The sequence below is a fragment of the Aquarana catesbeiana genome, linkage group LG01 (genome assembly GCF_042186555.1).
Source record: "Aquarana catesbeiana isolate 2022-GZ linkage group LG01, ASM4218655v1, whole genome shotgun sequence".
NCBI lineage: Eukaryota > Metazoa > Chordata > Amphibia > Anura > Ranidae > Aquarana > Aquarana catesbeiana.
The window spans coordinates 50,753,078-50,764,651 of record NC_133324.1 but is presented as its reverse complement, the minus strand read 5'-3'; the positions used below and the strand labels follow the sequence as shown (position 1 = coordinate 50,764,651).

The window sequence follows — 11,574 nt, the reverse complement described above, 5'->3', positions numbered from 1 at the left end:
GTCTTCCTGGCTCTGCATTCTTCCTTAAAACACATGAAAGACCCTTAACCCTTTCCAGCCTCCCTTAGTTTCTTCCTTGACATAACTTAACCCTCGACTATTTGGACTGCATGTCTCAGTCCTTAACCCTTTCCAGCCTTCCCTAGTTTATTCCTACACATCACTTAACCCCTAGACTATTTGAACTGCATGTCTCAGCTCTTACCCCTTTCCAGCCTCCCCTTGTTAATGCCTATACAACATTTAACCCTTTAGCTATTTGGACTGCATTATATTTTGCTCTTAAGCCTTTCAGTTGCCTGCTGATACTCCACACTGTATATATATATATATATATATATATATATAGAGAGAGAGAGAGAGAGAGAGAGAGAGAGAGAGAGAGAGAGAGAAAAGAGTCTACCGGCATGCCTTAGCAACGCTTACCCATTACATGGACTGTTTCCCAATCCCTTACTGAATTAACCCTTTCCATTTTCGGCATGCCTCCCCACACTGCCTGAACCCCTACATGACAGGTTATCTCACCACCAGCCCCAATTCAAGCTACAGTTCACCATTTATTCATCTTTCTTCCTTTGCATTGTGCACATGGATTTCTGCTATTCTATATCTATATTGCACTATTTGCTTAGCATCAGCTGTGTACAAAGTATAAGGTCTGTTCTATCCGTTGGTACAAACAACATCATATTTGCAATATAGCACATATTTAATAGGTGTAGAGGTAGAAAATAGAGGCACCAACTTTTACAATAATAAGCACCACAAAACACACACACACACACAATATATATATATATATAAATATATTATATACACTGATTTATAGAGCAAGACAACACAAGACAGCACAGAGGTCTGATTAATACTTAGATTTGTCTAAGCGGTCGTTTTCCAGCCCTTGTGCTTGCTTGTTCGGGGAGAGAAGGACACAATCACACGCTTAGACCTGGGGAGCCGTCCCATGGACTCCAGCTTCTGTTTATTACAAGATCAAAAATAGAAGGAATAAAAAAAGAAAATGTCCATTGAGCCCGCCAAGTAAAAAAAGGGTTGATCATAATTGCACAAAAAAAAAAATGGGGAAAGAAGGATCTTGTATGCTAGCATGCCCCCCATGCTCAGTGGGCACAATGAGGTTGGGCTGATCATGACTGCACAAGAAAAACAGGGGGAAAATATCTTGTACGCTTGCATGTCCCCCATGCTCAGCTGAGACTGAGTTGATCACATGTGCACAAAAAAAATGAAAATCGAAAGAAGGGGGGAAGAAGGATCTTGTAGGCTTGCATGCCCCCCCCCCCCACCCCCATGCTCAGCTGAGACTGAGTTGATCACATTTGCACACAAAAAAACGAACATTTAAAGAAAGGGGGAGAAGGATCTTGCAGGCTTGCCTGACCCCCCCCCCCCATGCCCAGCTGAGATTGAGTTGATCACCTTTGCACAAAAAAAATATATATAAAGAAGGGGGGAGGATCATGCAGACTTGCATGCCCCCCATGCTCAGCTAAGATTGAGTTGATCACCTTTGCACAAAAAACAAAAATATAAAAAAGGGGGGGGGGGGGAAGGACCATGCAGGCTTGCATGCCCCCCATGCTCAGCTGAGATTGAGTTGATCACCTTTGCACAAAAAAAATTCAAAGAAGGGGAAAGAAATATCTTGCAGGCATGCATGCCCCCCATGCTCAATGTGCACAAAGGATATTGGGTTGATAGAAAAAAAAAACCTAGGGAAAAAAAATGATCTTGTAGGTTTGCATGCCCCCCCCCATGCTCAACGGCCACAAAAGGAGATTGAGTAGATTATAATTGCACAAAAAAAATCTTGCAAATTCAGAGCAAGGGGAGAAAAAAAAGAAGATTCTTGCAGCAAAATGTAAGCTTGCATGGCCCCCTGCTCACTGGGCACAATGGAGATTGAATAGCTTATATTTCTAGGCAGGGGCTGCTTTGGAAGGTACCAACAAGCCTAGGCGGATAGGCTCTTTTGCTTGTGTGCCTAGAGAAAGAGGACACACCAACCCAACACCCACCCCCCCTCAGTCTGCCTGGGACTTGAGCTGCTCCTGCCTGTTTAAACGGAAAGGACACAGATCCTGTCTGTTCAATGTATAAAAAAAATTCCCAATCAGAGCAGGCTGAGAGAGGGGGAGGCAGAGAGTGTGTATGTGTGCCAGAGAGAGAAACACCGTGTCAGAGAGAGAAAAGCCAACAGGATCCTCTATGTATATAAAGATGGCCACGTTAGCTAACGGACAAGCAGACAACAGCAGCCTGAACAGCAATCACAGCAACAACCCCAACACCAACGGGCACATGAACGGATTAAACCACAGTCCCGGGAGCACTTCCACCATCCCCATGAAGGACCACGATGCCATCAAGCTCTTCATTGGGCAGATCCCTCGCAATCTGGACGAGAAGGACCTGAAGCCTCTCTTTGAGGAGTTCGGCAAGATCTATGAGCTGACAGTGTTGAAGGACAGGTTCACGGGCATGCACAAAGGTCAGCCCCCCCATCTTCTTAACTTTCTGGCTTGGCACATGTTGGGGTGGGAAGGGTGGGATGCTTGGAATTTTTTGTTGGGGTGGGGTGGGAGGGTGGCAGGAGCCTGGTAGAGAGAACAAGAGAACGTGGCTTAGGAGTGGAGCTGTCCAGGCGAGATGATACTGAACTATTCTTATAGAGGGGTAGAGGAGCTGTCCAGGCGAGATGGTGCTGAACTATTATTATAAAGGGGGAGAGGAGCTGTCCAGGCGAGATGATACTGAACTATTATTATAAAGGGGGAGAGGAGCTGTCCAGGCGAGGTGGTGCTGAACTATTATTATAAAGGGGGAGAGGAGCTGTCCAGGCGAGGTGGTGCTGAACTCTTCTTCTAGAGGGTGTAGAGGAGCTGTCCAGGCGAGATGGTGCGGAACTACCTCTATATGTGTGGGAGAGGAGCTTGGTGCTGAACTACTAGTATAGGAGTGGGAGAGGAGCTGTCCAGCCGAGATGGTGCTGAACTACTAGTTTAAAGGGGGAGACGAGCTGCCCAGGCAAAGCTTGGTGCTGAACTAGACGCTATAGGGGTGGGAGAGGAGCTGTCCAGGCGTGATGGTGGTGAAATACTACTATAGGAGTGGGAAAGGAGCTGTCCAGGCGAAATAGTGCTGAAATACTATTATAGAGGGGGAGACGAGCTGTCCAGGCAAAGTCGGGTGCTTAACTACCGCTATAGGAGTGGGATAGGAGCTGTCCAGGCGAGCCTGGTGCTGAACTACCTCTATAGGTGTGGGAGATGAGCCTGGTGCTTAACTACCGCTATAAGAGAGGGAGAGGAGCTGTCCAGGCGAGCCTCGTGCTGAACTACCTCTATAGGTGTGGGAGAGGAGCTTGGTGCTGAACTACTACTATGGGAGTGGAACTTGGTGCTGAACTACTACTATGGGAGTGGAACTTGGTGCTGAACTGCTACTATGGGAGTGGGATAGGAGCTGGGTGCTGAACTACTACTATGGGAGTGGGAGAGGAGCTTGGTGCTGCACTACTACTATGGGAGTGGGAGAGGAGTTTGGTGCTGAACTACTACTATGGGAGTGGGAGAGGAGCTTGGTGCTGTACTACTACTATGGGAGTGGGAGAGGAGCTTGGTGCTGAACTACTACTATGGGAGTAGGAGAGGAGCTTGGTGCTGAACTACCTCTATAGGGGTAGGAGAGAAGCTTGGTGCTGAACTACCTCTATAGGTGTGGGAGAGGAGCTGTCCAGGCAAGCTTGGTGCTGTATATATAGGTGTGGGAGTGGAGCTTAGTGCTGAACTACTTCTATTGGAGTGGGAGAGGAGCTGTCCAGGCAGCCTGGGTGGTGAATTACCTCTATAGGTGTGGGAAATGAGTTGTCCAGAGGAGCTTGGTGGTGAACTACTGCTAAAGGTGTGGGAGAGGAGCTGTCCAGGCAAGCTTGGTGCTGAACCACTACTATGATCTTGCCTATCAATGCCTGTAACTTTGTGGATGAGAGATAGGAGCTTATCTTGCGCTTTGGTGCTAGAGATTGAGTATGTAGCCCCACCAAAAAAAAGCATATTCTTCACTTGCTACACATCTGGGGGTAGTGAAAAAAAGAGCTGTGGAGGGAACTGAGCTGTAGAAGTACTCTAGCACTGGGTTGTAGACCTATCTTATTCCGTGACTGCACATGTGGGGGGATAAAGATCTGTAGAAGGAACTGAGCTGTAGAAGTGCTCTAGCACTGGGTTATAGACCTATCTTACTCTGTGACTACACATGCGGGGAATAAATAGCTGTGGAATGAACTGAGCTTTAGACGTGCCTTAGCATTGTGTTGTGCACCTACCTACCTTGCACATCTGGGAATTGTAGATGCAACTGAGCTGTAGAAGCGATCTAGAATTGGGTTTTCCACATTTGTGGCTGCACATCTACGGGGTAAAAAGAGTTGTAGAAGGAACTTTGCTGTAGAATTGCTTTAACACTGGCTTGTACGCCTATCTTACTCTGTGGCTGCACATGTGGAGGAGGGGGGGGGGTAGGCTGGTGATGGAACTAAGCTGTACAAGTGACCAACCATTGGAGTTTCCACCTACCTTACTTTGTGGCCGCACATCTGGTTGGGGGGGCAGAAGAGCTGTAGAAGCAAGGGTCTCTATAAGTGCTTAAGAGAATAGATCAGCACATGCTGAAGAAGTGCCCTAGCATTGGGTTGTACACCTACCTGTTTTCACATATCTGTAGGAAAAAAAGAGTTATAGATGCAACTGACCTGTAGAAGTGCTCTAGAATTGGGTTGTACATCCTTATTATGTGGATGCACATCTGGGGGGAAAAAGAGCTATAGATGCTACTGAGCTGTAGAAGTGATCTAGTAGCGTTGGGGTCTCCCACCTCTGTGGTTTCCTGTCTATGGGGTATAGAGAACTGTGGAAGTGATCTAGCATTGGGCTGTATGTTACCTTGTGGCTGTAAATCTAAAAAAGCTGTAGATTGAACTGATCTGAAAAACTGCCCTAGCATTGGATAGTGCACCTATGTTACTCTGGGGGTAAAATAGCCCTGTAGAAGCATTTGATTTGTATAAGTGTTCTAGCATTGGGTTTCCACCTCTATAGCTGTATATCTATGGGGGGAAAAGAGCTGTAGATGGAACTGAGTTGTAGAAGTGCTCTAGCATTGGGTTGTACACTTTTTGTACCCTATGGCTGCACATCTGGGGGGGATAAAGAGCTGTAGAAAGAACAGAACTGTAGAAGTGATCTGGCATTGGATTGTACCCCTTCATTACTCTGTGGCTGCAAATCTGGTTGGTGGAAAAGGAGCTGATCTGTAGAAGTGCTCTAGCATTGGGTTTTACACCTACCTGCTGTGATAACAGCCTTTCAGATGGTCAGTAGGCATTTGGTAGAAGGAGAACAGATCAGCACAATCTGTGGTTATCAACCCTTATAGTTTGCAAGCACAGAGCCATATGGGAATTGAAAGAGAGATATATTAATATATTTGCCATCATGTCATTATGTGGTATAATGTGTTATAATTAAATATATCCAAAATAAAGGATCTAGATAGGCAGGAGCTACTTTCTGAACCGACTTGCTGGGAGAGGGAGCTGTCCACTTGCATGGTGCTGATCCCTGTGTGAGCCATTTGCTGGCTTAGGCAGAGCGAGCTTTGGAGCTGTCCACGTTAGCAGTGCTGAACCGGCTCCTTTAACTTTGTGTTGCACATCTGGCATGGAGAAGAGGGATAGAGAGGGAGAGGGGAGCTGATAGGTAAAAGGGAGCAAAGCTAAACAGCTCAGGCAAGCTCAAACATAGGCGATCATGGTTTTACTATAACTTTCTTACACTATTCAATAATTGATAAGCATTAAAAAGAAGCATGAAAGGTTCCTTTGTTTAAATGCTTTTGTGAAAAGTATTGGACTGCTGTGATTTCCTGGGGATAGGCCAATATACATTTAAACTTTGCTAATGTGTGTCAAGAAAGGTGGAAAAGGCAAGGCTTTTTCAATCCGTTGATAAATATATGTATGTGCCTTTGCTTGACAGATGAAGAGATGTTAAAAATAAAATGGTCTGTAGCCTTTAATTATGTTCTAGGAGGATAAGCACCTCTAAAATGGCAAAGATCATCGTACTGTAGGTGTGATCGCCAAAGAATCCTTTGTCACTGATATTACATGAACAGCAGTAAAAGCTCGCCTGTAGTATTTCTCCACCATGTGGATATCATTGCCCCCGTTGCCTGGCAGCCTTTGATAGCACTGTAACTTCTATATATTTCATGATGGTGAGGTTTAATCCATACTAAAACACTCATAAAATAAACCGCCTTTTGAGGTTTTGAAATGATGTGTCAGTCTGTACTAATAGGGGCCACTCAGCTACTGCAAGGTAATGCTTTCTCCTAGATAGATTGGCATGGTGATCTTGCACAGCGGCATCCACATTTGTGCATTGCATTTGAACATACACAGCTGTCCAATCGAATAACAAGCTGCAATATGTTCCAGTGTAGCAGTTCCCTAAAAAAAATAAAAAAAAAAATTCTAGGCACTCAGGCATAGAAGAAAAAAAAAATAATTGTCACCTTAGGGAAACTAGCACTCCCTATTGTTCTCGGCTGGCCTCTTCTTTTAATTTAGGAGCACTAATCAAAAAATTAGCCAGGGCCGGTAGATTTGGTTGAAGTTGAAGGTTGACTCTTTTTGATATTTGGAAAGTCTAAAGAGCGTTATGGGATCTATGGCTACAACGTGTGCTTGAAAGGAACTGTTTAAGGGGATTGAGGTCCTATTAAGGGTTAACCTTGTCTAATGGTTGCATACCTCAACCTGTAGCAGTTGCGGGGGGGGGGGGGGGGGGGACATTCCTAGAACCCTGAGCTTTAAGTGCATCGCCACCTAGTCCCCAGTAAAGGCTTCACTAGATTGAGAACAGTTCAAAGTCTTATTACTCATTTCAGGGTATATCTGATTTATTAGCTAATCCTGATAAAAATGTGCCTCTGGCAAGCAGAAGAAATTACTTGCTTGCCCCTAGTGATTAATTGTTGCAAGGTCTAACCATGACAAGTGTGTGAAGAATGAGGTTTGTGTGAGGCTTCCAGTCCTTTCTTGACCGGCTACGTAGAGTAAGAAAAAAAAAAAGTACAGGCTTTGTGTGACATGGTTCAGAAGCTGTTAGATGCTCTTACTATTTCTATTGTCTCCTAAAATGACTTTTTTTTCCCCCTCTGTTGATTTTTGAACACATTGAACCTATCACTTACTATAGGTATATTAATGAGAAAAAAAAAATAGTCATATATTTATTGCTCGTCCGTATTGATTAATGGCATGCTAATTAGATGATGATATATTCTCTAGGAGCCACCTCAGAAACAGCACACATTCCAAATCTTACAATGAATACTGTCTCCAAGTGCATTCAACTTTAGACAGTTACGCTTATTTATTGTCTACGACCATAGAGGGAGCTTTAAATTGGAATTAACGCTCTTACCATATAGATAGAAGGAGAATGATTTAAGAGATCTTCAAGAGTTGTACTGTAGCATGGCATGTTTCAAACACTGCTACAGTACAGTTCAAAGTGAGTAGCAATAGATAAAGCGTATTTAACAATAAATCAGTTTTTATTTAGGATTGCTAGACTGTATATTAATATAAGAGGTTAGTACTGTAATTAAATGTATTATTATTTTGTTTTTATTTATTTATTTTTTTTAGTTCACAAAACACGAGCCTTCATTGTTGGGTTTGTTCATGACTCTGCATTCAGCCAATGGGTTATAGTCTCTGTGCTGTAGTTGCTATTCCCCCAGTGATAAATAGGCGTTGACCCACCCTCCAATGCAGCTAGTTAATGGCAGTTAAAATGTTGGCCAGTTCATTCATAACTTCACGCTTGCATGATATCACTCTCCTCGTGCGCTTCCAGACTGACTACTGAGAGACCTAAATGTTAGTGCTCTCTGGGCAGCCATATTCCTAGGCATTACCTTTTAAAATTATTCAAAAGGCAATTTGAAATGGTATTTAGTATCATAATTTTCAATTATAGTAATCTAAATATAGGACCTTCACAATAGGAAGAGTCAGGCTTTATTACTGATGCTAAGCATTAAAGGTAGGCCGATAATGTATTACAATCAAAAAAAGATCGAGCAGACACCTGCTCTAGCTTGTCTTTATCCTGTCAGTTTAACTGCTGTGAATATGCATGTACAACTTGTAACTCACTGACAAAATGTATCAAGAAGACTCAGGCTTGTTAATAGGCCATCTAATCCTGAATGTTATAGACAAAGACGATGAACGGGAGGCCAGATAACTAGGTCCTCTCGTTCCCTACAAGACTGGATCCAGGCAGTGAACAGTTTAATTTAAAATGGGTAGCAAAAAAAAAAATGTGAAAGGTGGTTATATCAAGCTTAATTCATAATGGTTATACGTTGACTTCCGATGGCGGCTTCACTTTGGGGCTATCAAATGCATGTCTCTTAGAACTCAATATTTTATATTTGTTACAAAAATTAGATACAAGTGAAGGGTATTTTTGTAAAGTGGTTGTCACAAGCAAAAACATATACAATAGATATACATACAACTGCTTCTTCCCTCCTTCCCCTTTCTCTTACCCATCCTTCCTTCCTTCCTTCCTTCCTTCCTTCCTTCCTTCCTTCCTTCCTTCCTTCCTTCCTTCCTTCCTTCCTTCTTTCCTTGCTTCCTTCCTTCTTTCTTTGCTTCCTTCCTTCCTTTCTCCCTTCCCTCCTTCCCTCCCTTACTTCCTAACATCTTTCCATCCTTCCTTTTTTTATCTTGATTCCTCCCTCTCTTTTTTCTGTCTTTCTTTGTTCCTTTAATGCTTTATTAGACCCAAAAATGTTACACTTCAGTAATGCCCGATAACAAAATCTGGATTTTGGAAAGCCTTGTCACATTTGGATACAGCACTCTATTGTGTCCCCATACGATGAGGTATCTGCAGTTTCTGCAGTAGAGTGTGTTGTTTTTCTTTTTTTTTTTAATGGCAACTAATAGGGAACCTTACTTGTAGGCTGATTGGTCAGAAAGATACTGTTGAATCGGTCAAAGCTCACTCTAAGTTGAGTAGCCTGAGTGTGAATGAATGCAATGATTAATTAATAGGCAGCTCCTCTCTGAGCTCCATTGAGTAAGTTAGGTGTTCAGCGCATCCCTGCTTTTTGAGATAGCTCAATGTTTTGTAAAAAAAAAATAAAAAAATGTGGGGTTTTTAGGTATATGTGGATGTGTACAGTATGTATGTGTGAGTTGATATTTACCCTCAGATCAATTTTAGGCTGTCCTTATTAATTATTCAATATTATTTATTTATTATCAAGGCATTTGGTTATGTCTAATATAATGCACACAAAAGAAAAATCTGGAATGCACCAAAAACAAACAATAAATAAATAAATAAATAAATAATCCCCGGTTCCACATAGAAACCCATTTAACAATCCAACAGGTCTACTGTAGATATTGATGGACAGTCATTAACAGGTGACTTTGTTTGTACCAATCCAAAATGTATTGATTAAAACAAGGGGATAATTAATAATGGACTCAGCTCGCACCAGGATTCCATTGACTCTGACATTTGTAAATTGGCTTGTAAACCTGACCTGACTGTTATTTAATACAAGAGTTACCCTTTTGATTTTTGGCCACTTTTTTCTACTAATTTGCAGAATTAAAAAAAAAAATGCCTTTTGAATATTCCACCAAATTCAAATGGGTTATTGAGTCAGCCCAACAACAAAGTAAAGGCCTTTATATCATATTCTTATGTAGTTTCTCAGTTTTCAAAAACGTTCTTTTTTCATCTTGCCCATGTAGAATATGTTATGCATGTATTGTAATGGTTGTAAGTTCTTCCTTTTTTTTTTTTTTTTTTTTTTAAATTTCAGCTTGTTTTGCAATTTAGGCAAGTTACATTTTTATTTCAAAATAAAATTGTTTTAATCTCCTTTGGCAAATTATTTGCACTGAATGTAATTCAGTGAAGAGTTTTTACTACCACAGGGTGGCATTTTGTCAGTGAAATTCTGTCATGTCGAAGGAAGTCAGGAAATACAAATAGGATTATTCGAGGCAAACAGCATTGTTCCAAATGCTATAACCAGCAACCAATCAGCAATCACCTGCCAGAGATTGATAAACTGGAAAATTATGTTGCTATGGGCAACTCCATTTTGTGCATCGTCACTCCTCGTTGCGTTTTTCTTTTTTTTTTACCTTGCATTCACTCGGTTTTTAAAGTGGAGGGCATTTAAGGATTATTTTTTATGTAATAACCAAATTCAGTAAATACTCTGTTAAAGCACTAATAGATGATTCCATGGAACGCATGCACAGTATCCATTATTATGTTAACAACATTACAATCTATAGACTACAAAATGCAGGTGTGCAATATTGATCATGAGCAAAACTCATGGGAACTTTAGAGTTTAGTAAAAAAAAATGTTTAAGTGGTTTGGATAATCACTCACAACCGTCAACTCTTGTATGTGTGAATTATATTTTTGAGGAGTTTTGGAACTTCGGTTGTTTATAATATGGTCAATAATATTAATTTTGAAATTATTACAAATTAAAAGATATGTGAAAAAGATATTTTTCAGTATACTTCAAACCAAACTCTTCAACAATTCAGGCTCTTTTTAAATGTAATTAGTGTTTACCTCAATTTTATTTTTTTTATATATTTTTTTAATATTCCAGAACACCATTAATAAACTTAAGATTAGGAAAACACTAATATGGTGACACCCAAAAGTAAAAACAGCTACCCTTAATACATGCATACATACGTAATACATATGTAAGTACATGCAAACATACATGTATCATTTGTAGAATACTCTTACTTTCCTTGATGGTAAGAATGGCTGGTGCCAATGGAAATGTTATGGTTTTTTTTTTTGTTTTTTTATTTATTTATTTATTTTTTTTGCTCTACTCTATATTCACAGTTATGTAGACATATCTCGAAAAAGTATGTGAAACCTCTATTGTGGGATTTTTAAGGCAATAAACAGTATTTTTGAAAAAAATCATTTATTATGTAGATAGAAAAATTCCCATAAAAATCCCAAACATGATACATACAAGTATTTAAAACATTGTATATATACATATACAATGTTTTAAATACTTGTATGTAACATGTTTGAGAGTTTTATGGGAATTTTTCTATCTACATAATAAATGATTTTTTTCAAAAATACCGTGTATTGCCTTAAAAATCCCACAATAGAGATTTTACATACTTTTACAAGTTATAAGGGTTGATGGCAATTACATGCCCAATCACATGAGTCGCTCTGAATTTTTAAGATGTAGACATATCTCAAATTATCCTTGCAAAAACAGTACATATTTCATGTATAAACCTATAAATCAGTAGCTAGAAAGCAAGGTAAGACATACATATGTAAGTACATGTAAGCATACATGTGTCATTTGTAGCATGCTCTTTCTAATTTTCCCAATCTTCCTTGATGGTGAGAGTGGCTAGCGACGATGGA

General features: G+C 40.7%; 1 protein-coding gene across 22 annotated transcripts in view; it reads left to right on the top strand.

The window, feature by feature from the left end:
* The first annotated feature begins 1,749 nt into the window (after positions 1 to 1,749).
* Positions 1,750 to 11,574, top strand: part of CELF4 (CUGBP Elav-like family member 4) — a 1,454,628-nt gene continuing 1,444,803 nt past the window's right edge. For 3 of the 22 annotated variants that reach the window (XM_073618558.1, XM_073618567.1, XM_073618534.1), the window contains exon 1: positions 1,759 to 2,515. In XM_073618558.1, coding sequence (XP_073474659.1) covers positions 2,176 to 2,515 — 340 coding nt within the window. In that variant the 5' untranslated portion in view covers positions 1,759 to 2,175. Of the gene's footprint in view, positions 2,516 to 11,574 lie in introns of all 22 variants that reach the window. The other 19 variants (XM_073618576.1, XM_073618549.1, XM_073618665.1 and 16 more) reach the window with 16 other exon arrangements.